At 54.4% G+C, this 19,051-nt stretch overlaps 2 protein-coding genes across 3 annotated transcripts; one reads left to right on the forward strand and one right to left on the reverse strand.

Moving 5' to 3' along the window:
- Window positions 1-3,743: 3,743 nt before the first annotated feature.
- On the reverse strand, window positions 3,744-10,701 carry HERPUD1 (homocysteine inducible ER protein with ubiquitin like domain 1). The gene is made up of 8 exons (XM_058034086.1): window positions 10,560-10,701; window positions 9,158-9,235; window positions 8,998-9,072; window positions 7,836-7,957; window positions 7,263-7,385; window positions 6,320-6,658; window positions 5,360-5,465; window positions 3,744-4,771 (listed from the first exon to the last, which is right to left on the reverse strand). The coding sequence occupies exons 1-8, from the start codon at window positions 10,689-10,691 to the stop codon at window positions 4,604-4,606; spliced, it is 1,143 nt and encodes a 380-aa protein (XP_057890069.1). The 5' UTR covers window positions 10,692-10,701; the 3' UTR covers window positions 3,744-4,603.
- A 2,452-nt stretch (window positions 10,702-13,153) lies between these two features.
- Window positions 13,154-18,503, forward strand: PARD6A (par-6 family cell polarity regulator alpha). 2 transcript variants are annotated; one of them, XM_058034335.1, is made up of 3 exons: window positions 13,154-13,232; window positions 14,462-14,684; window positions 17,445-18,503. In XM_058034335.1, the coding sequence occupies exons 1-3, from the start codon at window positions 13,170-13,172 to the stop codon at window positions 18,230-18,232; spliced, it is 1,074 nt and encodes a 357-aa protein (XP_057890318.1). In that variant the 5' UTR covers window positions 13,154-13,169; the 3' UTR covers window positions 18,233-18,503. The 2 variants fall into 2 exon arrangements, with proteins under 2 accessions (XP_057890318.1, XP_057890319.1); XM_058034336.1 differs by having other exon boundaries at window positions 17,448-18,503.
- Window positions 18,504-19,051: the final 548 nt, after the last annotated feature.

A 19,051-nucleotide genomic window follows, 5' to 3' on the forward strand; every position in this document is an offset into this window, starting at 1 on the left:
AGATGCTGTGAGCATCCTTGTCCTGGAGTAACCAGGCAGAGGCCAGGGCAGCAGGGACAGCAGAGCCCACTCCCCTCCCAGTGCAAGGTCAGGCTGGGACAAGTCAGGTCAGATTTAAAAGCCTAAGGAAAAGTTAATTTTGGCTAGCAGGAGGCAGGGCAGCCTTCAAACCCCAAAGAAAAGTTAAACATCCAAGCTCAAAGGGGATGCTGGAAGATGTTTTGATAAATACTTGCTGTGTAAGGCTTTATCTGGAGGCCGTGCACGCACACATGCACTCACCACCTTGCTGTGCACTGTCCTGTAACTGGGGTTGTTTTTCCCCACGTTGTCCAGGGCAGAGGTACATCACAGTACTATTAATCTTTGTGCTGCATTGACCAAAACATTTGGTGTAACCCTGCAGATGCTTCCTGAGAGCTTTCCAGGTACACTGGCTGCAACCATCAGCAGGATGGGCCCAGAGCACTGCCAGGGTCCAACTGCAGCTCAGCCCTGCCATGGCAGCAGGGCCAGCCCAAAGACCACTGCTCCCATCTGTCCTAGATGTTTGTAAAATTGAGACAAATAACATTCAAACAAGATTTGTTTTATGAACTCGTTAAATCAGTTAGAGCTATACAATGTTTGAAGAGAGATTTGTGATGCCAAATGAAATTGGCATTACCTGAGTTACTCTCAAAATTTTAGAAAGCAGGAGTAACCTGGAATCCACCATCACACGATAAAGTGAGGGCTCTCAACCTCAAGGAGTCTCCGTGGGTGATGTCCTGACCCCAGGGGAGGGTTCCCCCACTGCAACTCCAGATTCTCCTGAAGCCAACTCAATTCCTCCTCTTCTGTACCAGTATAATCCATAACAACCTCTAAAAAGAAAAAACAAGCTGGCTCTCACAGGTGGCTCTAGGTCAGCCAGGTTTTTCACAGCTCAGGGTGCCCAGGGCAGCTGGGTTGGAGCTGGAAGTGCAGCCAGCTGCATTTCTGTGGCACTGGCAAATCCAGGCTGAAAGAGCAGCAAATACAACTCTCAGTGCTACTGTGAGAAACTGGGGAAGTTCTTCTGCAGCCCAGGCCACTGAGCAGACACAAGACACGGACCCAACATTTCCCAGGCTTTGTCCAACCCTCCCAGGCAGGCAGCTGAACATGAACTCACTGCAGGTTTGTGAGGGGCTCTCACATGAGGACTGGTTCACCCCCATGATATCACTCCATTGGAAATTCACAGCACATTGAACACTAGCAGGCATTTCAAGAGCTATTCTTGTGCAGCAGAAAGGCTGGAGGGAGGTGGTGAAGATGCAGCTGGCACGTTTGGTAACACTGAGGAGACTCAGTTTGTGTGCACTGCTTTGCAAATGCCACCAGCCCCACAGATAGAAATGGATCACAGGACAAAGAGCAGAGGGAGGCTGTGACACTCAGCTGGGCACTGACTTCAATGCATAAATGAAACAGCTCTTCAGAGAAAAGGGGAAACCACACACAAACAAACACAGCACCAGCTTATCTGCTCAGCAGCGGCCTCATTCTCATGAGCTTTGTGTCCCCAGAGCTGAGGACAGGACCAGATCCATAGTGACAAACAGGACTCGAGTGGCTCCCCAAGCAAGCAGCCTGTTAGGAATGAGGTTCCACAACAAGAACAAAGGTGTTTGAGAACAACAGGTTGTACATTTTTCTCTGACTTGTTTCTCAGTGGGGACAGACAACTGCTCTCAGCTAGGGGCAGCTGCCAGAGAGTGTCAGGGGACACACAGCAGAGGAACTGGCTGTGTCCTGCTGCTCACTTTGCCACCCTGTGGACCTTCAGAGGACTTTCACTGCCTCAACCTGCCTGCTCTGCTCTCGGGAGCCCCACACAACGGTGCTGCAGCTCACAGGCAGAGCTAAACCAGCAACAGAATCAGAGCTGGAAGTGTGAGCCAAGGCAAAGCCAGCCTCCTAAACCCACATGCCCCAAGGCCCCTTCTGCTCTCTCAGCTTCTGGCCCAGCAGAGGGGACAGCCTTGCTCTGGAAGATTCAAGGTTTGTTTGCCTTGTGTCTAACGTGCATTGCCTCATTTTCAGGGCCATGCCCAGTGTCATTCAGCCTCTATCCCCTTCCTTGCCATCCCTCACTGCTTACACTGCCAGCTCTCCAGACTGAGCTGCCTCAGCTCCTTTCATGCCTCAGTTGTCACTGCTTGCTCCCAGAGGCAGCCACTGCTCAGTGACAGGGTCAGGGCCACCCCAAACCCCCAACTCCCCAGAACAGCAGGCTGGCTCAGTCAGAAGGGCTTGGAACCCTCAGCCAGGCACTGTTCCCTCACAGCCCAGTGCTCCAGTTTGGGTGCACACCCCTGGCAGCTGCCTCTGCAGGATTACACAGGATTTACTGCCACATTTTGTGTCCCCTGCTGCAGTCACAGCCCCCCTCCACCCCAGTGCATTCACAGAACCATTAAGGAAATCTCCTCTAAGGTCCAGGACTCTCACTGCATCTCTGCAGCAGCATTAGCTACACTTCATTAGTTTTTCAACTAGGTTTAAATCCATCTGGCCTGCTCCTGGGAACAGCAAATGCTGAAAGACAACAGATGTTTTGCTGTCTCAAATAAATTTTCAGACTAGAGATTTCACAAGTAATCCAGCATTATGTGCTCATTGTCTGAACCATATCAAACCAGTTTATTTCTGGCTGCCAGGAATTGCTCTGTACTGCTCCAACTGAGCACAGCCTCAGTTGATTTAGGCACTGAGTGAGGGTTTGCTACACCCTGAGAGAGAAAAACCCACAAGCCACAAAGCACCCTTCATGTGGAGCACACCCAGTGCAGCAGCTCAGGTGAGAGCAGCAGCTGTGTCTAGGGTGGGGAATGGCTGTCACCCACCCTGTGCCAACCACAGGGACAGGGACACAGACTGTGAGGGTGCAGAAGCCTGGGGATGCCTCTTTTTGGGGAAGTGCAGCACCAAACCATTATCCAGGCAAGAAAGAGTGGGCAGCTCCTCCAGGAACATCCTCAAAGGCTTATGCAGGATATCTGGGGCAACAAAACTGATCTCCTCTCAAATGATTTCATTTTAAATATTTTACCACTGTTCTACCCATCCTCCAAGTCTCCAGCAAACTGAAGATATGGCAGAAAAACAAGCCTGGGAAAGAATTGGTTCAAATCAAAATTTGATTTGAACCAGGATTAAGCACCAGGATTAAGTGGATTCCACAGGTAACACCAACAAACCAAGTCCAGCATCAGTCTGATGTGCCAGGGCAAGATCAAGCATTACCTGCTACAACTGCTGGTCCCAAGGGATGTGTGCTGGCCCTGCCCACACTCCTCACAGTGTCCTGCCAGGTGCAGGCAGCAGAGGACAAGAGTGACAAGTTCCAGAGTGGCAGCTGCTCCTAGAGAGCACATTTCAAGCCAAGTTAAACCTGAGCCAAGACTGGGCAGCAGCTCCACCATGAGTCTCAGGCAGGGTTCAAGGAGCCCAACTTCCCAGATATCTACAGAATTCCCCATTTCAAGACGAAATATCTACAGAATTCCCCATTTCAAGATGTCCATGGCCTTTTTGTTACCAGCTTTTCAAAAGCAAACAAACTCCAAACTATTCAAGGCACTTTACCTGCTGAAGAACACAGCTGGGCAAGGAAGTGAGTTCAGCACCTTTTCCCCTCACATCCCAATACCCTCATCACTTTTCAGTAAAAAATAGGCAAGAACACACCCTGTGCTTTAGAGAATATATACAAATGTAGATATAAATGCCTCCAAGTTTTATTGCAATATCAGCCCTTACCCATATCAGAAATTAAAGGGAACACAATGAAATAATACAAGAGGAGTTGCACTGGAGTGAGAATGCAAAGCTGAATACAGGAATTAAACTGATTTAACTTTGCATCCAAAAGCAGTAAAGAAGTTTACATTTTGCATAAGTTTTTGCTAAATATATTTATACCTGAACACACTCTTCCCCCATGATCTGGCAGCAGGGCAGAGGGGAAGGAGAAATTAAATCTTGAATTTAAATCATCTGAATTCAGCATCATGAAATTTAGTCTGCAACTCCACTGAGGTAATTGCTCATCCACATCATCTTACAGTCCTCCACTTTGTCCACCAAGGAGACTGCACAATATATTCTTCATAGGGAAATATTTACAAAGAAAAGTTAAAATATTGAAGCAAATTTAACAATAGATCTTTGCTAAAAATCTGCTAATGCATATCTAGCAATTTTTGAGATCCTACACTCAGTGTAATTAAAACAGCATTTGAAACATTCCAACAGGAATCACATTGCACAGAAGAAGCAATTTGCTTCCCTAACATTTTTGCACACCCGCTCAGAGCCTGTGCCTTTAGTGCACAAGTCCACAACACCAAGCCTCTACATAGGTACCTAATAATGCTATGGAACAGAGTTCTTTGGAATGAGGACAAGCATCCCAGTCCCTGGGCTGTAATGATGTAAGGCTCCCTGCAGCTTTATTTGCTCGCTCAGTGAAAGCCAGAGGAAGTGCCATTGCTTTCCATGCCTGCTCTGGAGTTGGTGTCTGCTTCTCCCAGGTGTCCACTGCAGTTTCAGACAAGCAGATTTTGGTGACAAATCAGTTACGGGTCAGCCCAGGCCCTTCTGGAAGGAGGGAGGCAAAGAAAGTCTTGAAGAAAACCCACACGGTGCCCACGAGTGAAGGGCTGGCCTGCTGCAGCTCTTGGAAAGCCTGTCCCTCATCAGGAGGTGCCTCAGACTCATTTGTTCTGCCCCCATTCTCCCCCTGTCAAAAAAAAAAAGGATATTTAGTAAAGAAGAATTTCAGAAATACATTAGAAAAATCTGGCATCAAACTGTGGTTTTGTTGCCAAAAACACCACTGTTTAAATATAAAAGTTTTCAAGTTTTCAAGATACAAAGTCAAAAGCCCAAGCTGCACATGGCCACTACAGATTACCTCACACTGGTGTCCAGGACAACCATCAAGCACCAGATCAGGTGAATTATGTATTTACAGCTAATTAACTTTAATTGACATCAGAACTGTCAGCTTGAAATGAAAGACTCAAGCTGCTTATAGACAAAAATCCTACAGAGGTGTAGCCTGAGCCCTGCCCTCAGTTACAACCTGTAACAGACCACTTCCCACTACAACCTCCTAAAGGACAGAAGCAGCTAAAAGATCACCAAAATATTTCAGGTTAACTAATGAATTTACTACAGGAGGACTCAGGTGACAATTATTCTCCATACTGGCTTACAGAAGTTTCAAGAAAAGATTTTTTCTACTACAAATTTTTCCACTACAATTATTAAACCGAAAGCAAAAACTTCCCAGGGTTTCATGGTTAAAAATTCAGCAAGACAATACCTGAAAATTATTGTTCTGGTCCTGGTTTAGAGCAGCTTGAGGAGGAACATTGCCTGGGAAGGGCTGAACTGGTCTTCGTCTAAATGGGAACCGTCCAGCATGGTGCCTGGGAAAAGTAACAAATTAATTAATTAATTAATGCTGTTTCAACATTACTCATCCTGTTACTCAACAGCTGCACATCTGACTGCTCAGTGCTGCTGGCAACCACCAACAGTAAAATTTAAGGACTTTCAGTGGAACAATGAACCTTCAACTCTTCAAGTCAACATAGATGTTGGAAAAGCTGCTCCACTTTTAACTCCTAGACCTACAATTCAGACACCTCCATCATTTGTTCCACAGGTAATCCAAGAATTTAAGAGGCCAGATTCTTTTTCTCAGATAAGACATCCCAAGCACAGCAGCTGAGGGTGCATTATGTCTGTGTTTTTATCCTAATTATACTCCCCCACACAGAGAGCATCAAAGGCAGTTGAAGACACTCCACTCAGTTCAGCTTGGTCTGTTCTCCAGAGGGACAACCAGCAGAAGAACTGCATGGATGCATGACTGAACAGCAAGTGTGACACCCCTTCCCAGACTTCAACCACTAATTCCCCAACAAGAAATTGTAATTTCCCACACTGAACCTAGAGGTTTGCCTGCTCCATGCTGCTGAGTTGCTGGAGCTTAACAACAGGGGCTACTTTGGTTTCAAGTAGCTTTCTGAAATAGAAAGACAGTTGCACCAGAAACTGCAAAACCCCAGTGAGATCAGCCACATTCTTAATTTAATCCAGATATAAGCTTAATTATCATTTTTCTAAATACTGAGTTATACCAGGATACAGAGGAGCAGTTTGCCCTTTCCAGGTCCCAGAGTCCTATGAAGCTCAACCACCAGAAAGCTCCCTGGGCACAGAACTCAGTACTTCAGTGAAACCCTTCTGAACAGCAAACATTAACACATCCACTTACAGATACATCAGAACAGTGCCACCCATGACGAGGAGGAGTCTGCTGATGCTGGAGTAGAAATAGACCATGTTGACAAAAACATATAACAGTGTTGCTGAGTAGAGCCAGTCCAACCAGTCTCGATTGCCACCCTCCTCATCTTCCTCCATGAGGGGCCCCCCTTGGGCATTCATCCTCAAGTTCTGGTCGGCCACTGCATTAACCTGAGCAGCAACATTCTGGTTTCCAGGCTGGTTTTGGGCAGGAAACGGGTCTGGGAGAGGAGCTGGAGGTGTCACTGGTATCTCCTGAGAATGCCGTGCATGGGATGGGTCAGCAGATGCAGCAGTGGAAGCCAAGCTGGAAGCAGAGAACAAAGTACAGAATGAGGCTCAGTCAAACCCTCTCACTCCACACAGGGCCTGTGTGTGAAAGTCTGTCCATCTTTAGCAATAGAGTCAGACCACATGCAAGTAGAAAGCATTTAGAGGCTAGAGAAGCATTATAAACAAGTTTTAGTTCTACCCATAACAATTGTATAGTGACTTCAACAAATCAAACCAGGCACCCTCCCCTTTATCAACAGTAATGTCAATACTTCACAAAAACAATTTAGAGCAATCTGCAGGTAGTCTAAAAGCCTTCAGCTTGACCTATCACTGATGTCCAGTCAATGCTGTAGGCACTTTGAGCAGTCAAAAAAAAAAGAACAAAGGCTCCTCGGCAGGATCAGATTTACTCCAGAGCCACCTGCCCTCCCAGTGAAGAGTCAGGCAATGGACAAGATTCAGAACCACTGGCCTGAAGAGCAGCAGAGTCAGGGGTGCAACCCCACAACATTCAGCACAAGTTACGGTGAAAAAGTCTCCAAGCACCATCAAAAGAGGAAGAATTGCCAGGAGCTCTCAAATTTCTTGTGTTACAGTTTCTGCTTCCTACTGGCAGCTTAGAATAGAGCACTTACTATTGCATGTAGTACTGTCTTGCATAAATCTGCTGGAGCCAGGACATCTGAAGCATGCTGTAGGTTGTGTAAGCAGAGAAGCCAGGAGCTACACTCTGGAAGGGATGCTGAGTTGTTTCCAGCCTTGATCAAAATTTGAACACATTCATTAGCAAACACAGGGCTAACAGCAAAAGCAATTTATTACAGAACAATGTAAATAGTTTCTGCCATTTTCTGCACCCAAATACAAAATTAATTCTTCCTTCTAGACATGTCTTTACCCACATGGACAAAGGAAAGACTTGTCTTCCTAATTAACAGAGCAGTGCACTTTCCTTTAGAGGCCACATCCTTGGAAGTGTTCCAGGCCAGGTTGGACAGAGCAACCTGATCCAGTGGAAGGTGTCACTCATGGCAGAGGGTTGGATTAGATGGCCTTTAAAGGTTCCTTCCAATCCAAATTATTGTATGTCTACTAAAGCTTTTATATAAAGCCTCATCATGTGGCCCATGTTCTATGGACTCATGACAGTATATGTGGCCTCCAACACAAACACAACATCTTAAAAATGTACATAAATTTATATTTACCCATTACTGGCTTCTGCTGATGACTGGACACCTGAAGAGCTCCTCGACCTTGCACCATTTGAGGAAGACACATTTGATTCCTGCCTGGATTCTGATGGTGACTTGGGCTGATCAGCTTTAACCTACAGACAGCAGGGCAGCCAGTGAGGTTTTCTCAGGACACCACACACACTTTGTGCAAAAAGGCTGCACCCCACAAAGTGTGCCCTCATTTTAACACCTGTTCCTGCACAGCACCTGTCAGTGCTGCCCCTGCCCTTGGGCACCACACCACAAGCACCTCTATCAGTATTTTAAACCTCCTGGAACCAAATTACTGGGATGCAAAACTGATTTGATGCTACTCCTCCCTTTCACAAGATCTACACTGTATTTGTTACTTCTTATACATGCATTGTGTCCAACTGGTTATAAAAATATACAATACAAAAGACACTTTGGCTTTTTCCTATGGCAAATTTGTACTGCTTGCACAAACTGCTGCACACAGTTTGGGAGCTGTCCTGTGGTGATATATCTGACACCCAGCCAAAGCTGGCTGACATCCAGCAACCAGCAGGCATGGGTAGGGTTAGCTCACAGTGCCCTTAATGGGCAACAGGAACACAGCTCTAGAAACCTTTGCCCAGCCACTTTAAAGGAAAAAAATGGGTTTTGGCCATTTGTACTTGAGAGCAGTCCGGACTGAGCTCAAGCAGTGAGGCTGAGCCCGCAGAGAGGAAGCCAGAGATGAGTCACTAATGGGAGTTGAAGTGTCTGCAGTTCTCAGCCTTCTTCCCTCCCCACACACATCACAACCACTTCCTTCTACTTCTGACCACAAGCTCAGTCTGTCCAAGCATGCCTGGGACACAGCAAATCATAAACTATTTAATAGAACTGAATCTGCCAGAAGGCATTTCTGCCCTGAGCAGCACATCACAACAACTAGATCTTTCTTAACAGACACCACAAGAATCTTTACTGATGAACTGCAGAGGCAATATGTTTCCTCAGCTTAATCCAAATACATTCTCACATTCCCAAACAAATTAGCACAAACTAATATTGCTGTTGCACTAATAGGGAAAAGGCAACTGCAGTAAAAGGGAACTTAAAAATGGTCAACCAACACTTCTTGTTTTCAGTTACAAGCCCAAGATTCAGAGTTAAGTTTAATTACCTCTGATTTGGTTCCTTGCATATTTGCAGGAGTCCTGAAGTTGTATACCAAATGAAGAGCATGCAGCTCCCCATGCTGAAATATAAGAGAAGATCCATTAAAAAAATAAATCCCTTCTCTGGAAATATTTCAGCACATCATAAAAGATACTTTTTTATACCTTTGGCAACAATTCTCCCAGACAGTGGTGATCAAGCAGCAGCTTCCCAGAATAAATCAGCTTTTGGTCCTCTTCAGGCTTTGAAGAAAGAAAACAAGGAATAGGATTACTCGCTCGGCCAAGCATTAACCAACACAGCTTAGAGCTGGTGGAGAAAGGCACAGAGCTTGGAGCATCCCCACATACCAAGGTGCACATCTAAATTCAGCTGAAATTATGAACACAACTGAATGCCCAAGTGGGATATTATCGAGGTGCAAACCTGCATAAGAACCCAAAGTCCCTTGGGCAAAGAATTTGGTTATGCGTTATATCTTTCACAATTCTAACAAAAACATTTATATTTCTTAAAAACAGAAGTTTGGAGTTCCATCTAATCTGATCAGCACCAGAGGTGCTGTCAAGTCAATCTATTACACCCCATCCAACGGGACCCAGCTGCTCTTTATCAGGAGCTTTATCAGTGGAACTCATGGAGCCTGTTCCTGGCTAATCACCACACTGCCAGGGAAAGCATGGCAAAGCACAGGAATCAGACCAGGCACCAAGCAACTAGTGACAGGACAAGGGGAAACAGTATTAAGTTTGCAGGGCAGACTCCAGTTGGATATTAAGGAAAATTTCTTTACTGAAGGAATGGCTAAACATCGAAATGGGCTACCTTGGGAAATGGAGTCACTATCCCTGGAACTCTTGAAAAAATTAGTATAGACATGTCATATATCTAGATATAGATATAGCCACACTATATCTAAGTGTGGCTTAGATAGCGTGACATTTGCTCAAGGTTGAACTTGGAGATCTCTCCCAAGTTTATCGGCTCTGCGAAGGCCACGCACCGTTCCGTGGGAGCAGCGGGGCTGGGAGAGCAGCTGCTGCTGCAGCAGGCAGGGGGGCAGGCACACACCGGCACCCCAGCCCCTCACAGCTCCCGTGTCCCGGGGGCAGGCACACACCGGGATCCCAGCCCCTCACGGCTCCCGTGTCCCGGCACACACCGGCATCCCAGCCCCTCACAGCCCCGTGCCCCAGGTAGGGCTCTGCCCGCCCAGCTGGGTGCGGTACCCGGGCGCGGCTGCGGTGCCGCGGGCTCTGCCGTCCCCGCACACCTGCGGGCCGCGCCGTGCCGGGAGGCCCGTTGGTTAATCATTAACCGCGACCGGCCACAAACCTGTCCCGAAATAGCCCAAGCGCGCCCCAAGCGCGGCTGACGCAACCGGGACCAGGACACCCCGGGAGGGGGATGGGGGGAGGGAAGCAGGTACCGGTCCCGGAGCCCCGCGGCAGCTGCCGCCGCTGCCCCGCGGGGAGCAGCCAGCCAGCCCGCACTACCCACCCACCCAGCCGGGCTGCGCGCAGGGACCCCCGACGGGGCTGCGGCAAGAGCGGACTGCGCACTCACCGGCGCGTCGGGCAGGAGGCGGCGCAGCTCGGTCTTGAGGCGGCGCACGGTCCAGACAGGCTGGGCGCTGAGGCGGAGGTCGCGGTGCCGCTGCGCGGGGCTCCGGACCAGCAGCGACAGCGGCTCCTCCATGGCGGGCGCGGGGCGGGCGGTGATTGCAAAATCTCCCCGGCCAGATCTTTATAGGGGCCCGCCCCGCCGCAGGGCCGCGGTGGCTGCGGCTGATTGGCCGTGATGCGGGCGGGGGCGGGGGCTGCCACGTGGGCCAATGGGACGGAGCCTCGCGTGCAGCGCCGTGAGGATACGGAGGCGCTGATTGGGTGGTGCCGGGTTAGGGGCGGGGCTATGCCGTCACCACAACGACCGTGAGCCGCCCCGCCCTGCTCGGGCCCTGAGGGGCGGAGGCCATGGCTGGGCCGGTGCCGCTCTCCTCCGGCCCTCCGCCACATCAACCCCGGCACTAACGCCGCTCTTAGCGATCCCTTGCTTCGCCTTCCCTCTCCCCTCGCCCGCTGGAGCAGCACAGCTCTGTGGAGCCCCGCATGTGCTGCATCCACAGCCTGATCCGGGTGAAACATCCCCTTTTTCCCTATGGTTATTTTACCCGATCTGTGTAGCTACCTCAGCTGGAGGAACAACCTCCTGAGGCACCTGAGTGCTGAACCTCAGCACCCCCTCCACGTCTGGGAGTGCTGGACCCACCAGAGAGCCAGGCCCTCGCTGCCCTCACCCACAGCAGCCAAGAACTGGTGGAGCTGGAGTCAGGGACACATCTGGACATCAGGTAGCACATGCTCCAGTTCCAGAGGCTGATTCAGAGCTCCTGGGACTGAGGCAAAACAAACACTTGCCCTGATAGTGTCTGCTTAGCTTAGCTCACTCTGTGGCAGCAGATAAGGGGCCACAGCACAAACCAGAAGGTGTGACCAGCACATCACCCCACTGTCCTGCTGAACAATTAACTCCAATTTACCAAAATTGGAGATGAAGGGCTGCAAGCTGCTTTTGTCACCTGCGTAAATATTAACCACGGAGTAAATCAGGATTATCTCTCTGAACTTAACACAATTACTCTGTTAAAAAAAAAAAAAAAAAAAACACAAACAAAACAACAAAGGAAACTGGGGGGGGCTGAGTGGGTATTGCTGATGAGTTTACAGCTCTGTTTGTGGTCAGGCTGGTTTTCATAGCATGGCAATCTCCTGGCACAGCAGGAACAGCCGGAGGAGAATTTGCCAGCACATGAGGAGATGCCCCATGGTCTCACAGCCTGGTGTGCTCCTTTGCTCACCCAGGCACAGTGACATAAGGGACAAGCCTGAGAGCAGCTGGGCCTGGTGCTGTAGGGATGCCGGGGTGTGATGCAATTTTGTCCTGACCAGGAGTTGCTCCCTGGGCCAGGACAGGGCAAGGATCAAAGGGCAGCAGAATCCAGACAAGCCAAGCTGATTGTCTGGGCTTGGTTCAATATGCTTATTCTGTCAGAAGCACTGTGCTCGTTGGGTGTCTGGCTTTAAAAACTGTTTCATGGCGTTATGGCCCCTTTGGGTCCAAAATTCCTCAGAGTCCATGAGCAAGAGTCTGTTTTTGTTCAGGCTCTGGGGCTGGTGACCCTGGTGCTGGCAGGAGGGAGCTCACAGTGTGCTCTGGCATCGCTGGCAGAGCTGCACTGCAGTGGGGTCTGTAGGGAGGGGGTTCTGTGGCTGTCCCTGAGCATTTCTGTGCCCGAGCAGAGCCAGTTCTGCCAGAGACATCCCACGGGCATCACCTGTGGGCACAGCCTGGCAGCACCGAGGAGATGTGCTGTGCCTGCACATCCTGGCAGCCTGGTGTGGGACAGGCACGGCGAGGCTTTGCAGCACACCCCGTGAACTCCGTCAGGGTCCCTCCCCTCGCTCAGCTCTTCCACTGCTCACTAAGGCAAATCATCCCCAAAACAATGAACGTTCCCTGGCCCACGCTGCTCTGGAGCAGCATGAAACTTCCCTGTCAGACAAGGGAGAAAAGCCAGAACGAACCAGGAGGTGGGGAATGAGGGACACAGCTGGAAAACATCCCCTGCTACCAGGGTTGCCTGTGCCAAAGGCCACCAAACCTGTGGCACGGGAAGCCCCTGCCAGCCTGGAGGAATGCAGGGATATTCCCGGGCGGGGCCGAGGCTTCCACCGGTGACACTCGCGGGATTCCGTGCGGATGCTGGCCGCCTGCCGGAGCTCGGTGTCCCCAGAGAGAGGCCGCTGTTGCGCTTAATGTGTCGCTAATGATGTTCCTGACTGCCCGAGGTTAGCGGCGCGGTGCCGGTGCCGTCCCGGCGCGGCGGCGGCCGGACGGGGAGCGGAGCCGTGCCCGGGTAGACGGGCCCGGAGGGGATGGGGATGGAGCCGGGCTTGGGAACGGGGATGAGGATGGGGGTCCTGCCGGCCCCGTCCCCACCCCCGTTTCCACGGCGACGTTGTCAGCAGCCGTCCGGCCCCGCCCCCCGCCCCGCCTGGGCCAATGGCGCGGCGGCGCCGGGCCTGCCCGCCGGTGACGTCATGGCCGGTGAAAATCCCCCGTGGCCGCGGGAGCGGCGGTGGCGGCGCGGCCCCGCGGCCCGGCCCGGCCCGCACCATGGCCAAGCACCACCGCACGCCGGCGCGCTCCGCCGAGCCCGTCATCGAGGTCAAGAGCAAGGTAAGCGCCCGCCGGGGACGGCGCCGGGGATGCCGATGCCGATGCCCGCGCCGGTTCCGCCGGGTCACGACCGAGCGCGTCGCCCCCGCGTCGGGCGGCACACGTGGGGTGGCACCGCGCACCGGGGAGCGGCGCTGGAGCCGGGCCGGCCGGGCTCTCCGCTCCTCGCGCTGCGGCGGCGCTGCCCGGAGCCTCCCCGAGCGCAGCCCGGCCCGGCGGCCGCGGCGTCCCGCCACCGTGGGCTCTGCCGGGCCGCGAGCTCGCTCGGTGCGGCCGTGGGAACGGCGCGGAGGAGCGTTCGCCAGATGCGCAGGGCGCCGGTGCGCCGTTCCGGCGGCCCCGGTGTGCGGGGTGGCCCCGGCGGTGCGGGGGTGCGGGGTGCGCGGTCACCCCCGCGACACACCTCGCCCAGATGTGCACTCATCCAGATGTGCGTGCTCGGCAAGGCAGGCTCATCCCCGGCTGTGCCATCACCCAGATGTGCGCCCCCAGCAAGGGACGAGCCCCTGTCGCGCATCCAGATGTGCACACCTGCATCGCTGTGCGCTCGCCCGGCTGTGGTCTCCCGCAGACGTGTCTGCTCACCCAGATATGCGCTCACCTGGCACACCCTTGCCCAGATGTGTGCGGTCACCCAGACACGCACCATGGTCCACCTGTGCCCATCCACCCATCCCTGTGCTCACCCAGCTGCGTGCACTCCCTTTCTGCACCCTTATCCAGCTGTGCACCCTTATCCAGCTGTGCACTGCCTGCTCGGGACCCCCGGCAGGGTGCAGGGTGCCCTCCCTCCCAGGACGTGGTGGCACCGCCTGCCCCGCCAGCTGGGGTGTGACCCCCGCGGGCAGCGCGATCCTCGCAGCGCTCCTCAGCCTGTTCTTAATTGGCTTCCCGTTCGTCGTGACGGAAGGAGGCATTAATTAGCGCTGTTGCTCACCAGGTGCTACGGCAGCGCCCGTGTCGCAGGGAAGGGCTCCCGGCAGCGCGGGGTCTGCCGCGGCTGGTGGTACGGCCAGAGGGTCCTTCCTCCACCGCGGGGCCATCTCTGCCCCATCGCTTCAGCGTTTGGGCACAAAATCTGCTTCCCTCCTCTTACTTTGTTCTTGGGACGGGCTCCTCCTGACCGGCTCTGCCTGCCCCGGGGCAGCTCTGTGCGGTGCCCTGCCTGCATCAGGGCCAGCCCTGCCCAAAGTCATCCTCTTCCTCCTCTTCCTCGTCCTCCCCTGCAGTTCGACGCTGAATTTCGCCGCTTTGCCATGAAGCGCTCCAGCGCCGGCAGCTTCCAGGACTTCTACCAGCTGCTGCAGACAGTGCACCAGATCCCACGGGTGGATGTGCTCCTGGGCTACACCGACATCCACGGGGACCTCCTGCCCATCAACAACGACGACAACTACCACAAAGCCCTGTCCTCTGCCAACCCCCTCCTCAGGGTCATCATCCAGAAGAAGGGTAAGCAGGGCACTGGATGTGTCCTCCTACCAAGAGAGATGAGCCACAACCTGCAGTACTGCTGGTTCCACCTTTGGGCTGTGCCAGCAGGGCCTGGCTGGTCACACACCCTCCAGCCACTGCTTTGGTGGATGGATGTGGAGATGGTGGCACTGAGAGGCTGCCAGAACCCTGCCAGGGCTCTCCCTGGCAGCCCAGGGCACCTGCCTCAGCCCAGCCCCGTGCGACCTGGTGAGCAAAGGCAGATCCTTGCAATTCACCCCTTTGAAGTTGTGTTTTCCAGCCAAGCCAGCGTGGGCTCCCAGATAACACCTGTATAGCTCCTGTGAGTGCTGTGCCAGCAGCCCCATCCAGCTTCCTGCCCTGAGGAGGCAGCAGCCATCATTTTGGCAGAGCTCTCAGGGTGCCAGGTGCTGCTGGATTTCTGGTGTTGGGAAGAGGCTTGGTGCCTCTCTGGCAGACCACAGGCTTGCCCTAACCTTAGTGGCACATTCCCAAAGAATCACTTCCTTGCACAGGTACACCTGATAGCATCCTGATAGCAGAGTCCTGGTGAGGATGAAAGCCTCCAAGTGATAAATACTCCAAGTATTTCTCCTGTTTTCAGGGAAAACAAGCCCGTCCCCTTCCACTCAGTTTAGCAGCACCGAGGTTTTCTCTTTCACAGCACCCTCAGTCAGCAGTTCACAGAGCCAGAGCCTGACCCAGAGCCACAGGGTCAGCACAGCATCCAGAGTGAGTCTGTGTTTCCAGCTCAGGTTAGCGGTATGAATCTCTGGGTGAGAGGTGATGCTGGTGGCCAGCCCTGGCTGCTCTGTCAGTTTTCCTGGGCTTTTGCATCAGGGTGATGTGGGATGCCCTGGACATGTGTTTCCCCTGTGGCTGCATGGTGTGGGGGCTGGCAGCAGTGATCCAGGCTGCTGGAGCTCATGGTGCACTCAGGGCTGTCACTGCCAGCACTGAACCATCCCCTGCTCCTGGCCCAATGCTGGGACCCAGGCTGTGACATGGAGAGCCCGTGCAGGGGTGGGTGTGCAAGGCTGCAGTGGGACCATCACTCCTGCTCCCAAGAGCCGTCCCATGAGCTGCTGGAGAAGCCTGTGAGGACCCAGCTGACTGTGCCAAGACACACAGTGTGCAAAGGGAGCAGGCAGAGCCTGGCTCCATGGGCAGCATGATAAGGAAGGCAGGCAGGCAGCACCAGGGAGCCCCAGCACCCAGCTGTGCCCGCAGGAAAGGGGCCTTGGGGCTGCCAGCACCACAGGGAGGTGAGCAGAGAGGCCAGGAGCAAGTCCTGGGTGAATCACAGCTAATTTAAAATGGATCCAGGTCATCCCGAGGCTGGGCTGTCGTTGAACCGGTCTGGGTCGCTGAGGAATGTGGCTGCAGAGCCTCTCACCCCGCCGGGTGCAGGGAGCTGTGCACACACACACACCACACACAGGTGTGCTCCTGGCAGTGGGCTCTGCAGCAGCCAGTCCTGCCACAGCAGGGCAAAAGCAGAGGCTGTACCTGGGCTCCCCTCAGTGCCATCACCCCGTTGGGTGAGGGCATCCCTGCAGGGCAGCCTGGCTGGGACAGTGGTGCTGCCCATCCTTGCCTGGGCCAAGGCTCGTGGGAAGGGCAGGGGAAAGTGTGGGACATTGCCAGGGCCACCATGGGGCTCATCCTTGGCGTGCTGGACCTGCCTGGCCCCGCCACTCTGCGCCCCTTGGAGAGGAGCTGAGTGCTGAAATAGCTGTGGGAAAGCCTCCGCCACCCTTCCCCGAGCTAAAAATATGCCAAGGCTGTGTGTGCAGGGAGATATTTATAAACCAGGAGCCCTGGCAGGCTGGCTTGGCTAGGGAGAAATCCCATGTCCCCTGGGCTTGGGGACATCCCTGGCAGCCCTGCAGCTGCAGCAGTGTCCAGGTGCTGGTTGGGGACACTGTGTGGAATGTGCTGACCATGGAGCATCCGGATGTGGGCTCCCCCATGGAAAGAGATGGGGAGAAAGCAGAGAGGAACCAGGGGCTACTCCCCAGCACCTGGTGGAGGAGGCCAAGAGGGATGGGTTGGAGCTGGGCCCCACAGAGCAGCCCCAGGCCACGGTCCAGAAGGACAGAGTCTAACCCTGTATGAAGGTGCCTGATGGTGGAGTAAGGGACATGGGCACAAATCACAGTCTGGGATATCCAGGGGCTCTCAGGATGCTGCAGCCCTGGGATGAATTTCCCAGAGATGGGGAGTCTCTGTCCTTGGGAATGGCAGAGTTCTGCAGGACACAGTGGTGGCTATCACCAACTCATGCCAGCAATAGCCCTGCTCTGGTGGGGCTGAGGACTCTGGTGCTGTCTCCTGGGCTTGGACTCACCCTAAGGGAGTTGGTTGCCACCACAGCACACTTATGTGGGGGAATCCTCTCTCCCCAAACCCAAACTGGGGCATGGCTGCAGCTCCCAGGCCATCAGAGCTGGCAGCTCTAGTGTTAAACTGCAGAGTTTGGCTTAAAGTGTGATTAAGGCTGAATCACTGCCTCGATCCCACTAATCCTGGCCTGTGTGCCTGTGTACGCTGGGTAATCCCAGGAGATGGGCCCCAGCGGAGACAGGCTGCAGGGAGAGCCAGGCTGGTGATGCAGGGAGGAAAAGGCAGTGAGAGCTGTGAGCAGGGCCCTTGTGCTGAGCGCTGCCCCAGCACCTGGGGCCAAGGGCAGGCGCTCACACCCCCGGCAGCCACAGCAGCGCCTGACCCGTGTCCTCCCTCCCTGGCTCCCCACAGCAGAGTCTGACGCCAGCGTCTTCGCCTCCAACTCCCTGCAGCGGAAGAAGAAGGGGCTGCTGCGGCCGGCGCACTACCGGGCCAAGCCTCACCTGCTGATCGGGATGCCCCAGGACTTCCGCCAGATCTCCTCCATCATCGACGTGGACATCCTGCCCGAGACGCACCGGCGCGTGCGGCTGCACAAGCACGGCTCCGACAAACCGCTGGGCTTCTACATCCGCGACGGCGTCAGCGTGCGCGTGGCCCCGCAGGGCGTCGAGAAGGTGCCCGGCATCTTCATCTCCCGCCTGGTGAAGGGCGGCCTGGCCGAGAGCACGGGGCTGCTGGCGGTCAGCGACGAGATCCTGGAGGTGAACGGCATCGACGTGGCCGGCAAGTCGCTGGACCAGGTGACGGACATGATGGTGGCCAACAGCCACAACCTGATCATCACCGTCAAGCCGGCCAACCAGCGCAACAACGTCATCCGCAGCAGCAAGGCCTCGGGCAGCTCCGGCGTGTCCACGGACAGCACCCCCAGCCAGCAGACCCCCAGCCCGGCCTCGCAGTACCTGAGCAACTACAGCACGGCCGAGAGCGACGAGGAGGGAGACCTGGTCATCGAGAGCGACAGCGCCTCGCACTACATCCCCGGGGGCTGCCCCAACGGGGGCCCTGCCGACGGAGCCCTGCGGAGGAGCCTGTCCCCACACAGCTCACGGGGCTCCCTGCAGTCCCTGGGCAGCCACGACGGCAGCCCTGGCAGGGGCAGCGCACGGGAGGATGGCACCCTCCTCACCCTATAGCCACAGGGGCCCGTGATGGGTTTCTGCTGATCTGGATGTGGACACCAGGGTGATGATGTGGCCAGCGGGCAGGGGTGGAGAGGGGCTGCCCTCTGCCTGCTCCCACCCCCTGTGACCCCAGGAGCCCCACTGTGGGACCCACTCGAGCTGGGCACTGCCCCTCTGAGCGCCCTTGCCTCCTCTTCCAAGCAAGCAGGGGTTTTTAATTGTTTTATTGAAATATGCATCATTAATATATTGCAATGGACAGTAAAACTTTTTCTAGAAAGCACCGTGCTTGTCCCTGGTTGATGTCACTGCAGGGAGGAGGGGGACAGTGGGTGGGTTCCCCAGCTCTGTGCATGGAAGGCAGTGTCTGGGGCTGTGGCCTTGACCTTTGCTGCTGTGCTGGGTGACCCCACTGAGACTCATTGTGCCTGTTCCAGGACACATGTCCAGGCTGTTTTGGGCAGCTGATGGCCTGATGCAGACAGCCTTGTTTGGTCTCCCCATTCCCACCTTGTCCCTGCTGCAGGGCCCTCATAATGCAGGGGACACCTGGTCTGGCAGCAGCAGCTTGGCTGTCACTCGGCCCTGCTAAGGCTGCTGGGGACAGTGCAGCCCCATCCTCCTCCTTCAGCCCCAAGCTCAGGGCAAGGGGGGTCCACACCTGCCCCTGCTGCTCTGCTGGAGCTCCCAGCACCCTCAGTCCCTCTCCCAAAAGTGCCAAGCTGATGGTGGCACTCACTGCTGCCAAGGGCTTGTGGTGGGACTGGCAAGGAGGAAGCCCTGCAGCTCTCGGGGTCTGAAAAGCCAGCACCAACTCTGTTCAGAGCCTGA

This window comes from Melospiza georgiana, chromosome 14, assembly GCF_028018845.1.
Source record: "Melospiza georgiana isolate bMelGeo1 chromosome 14, bMelGeo1.pri, whole genome shotgun sequence".
NCBI classification, from domain to species: Eukaryota; Metazoa; Chordata; class Aves; order Passeriformes; family Passerellidae; genus Melospiza; species Melospiza georgiana.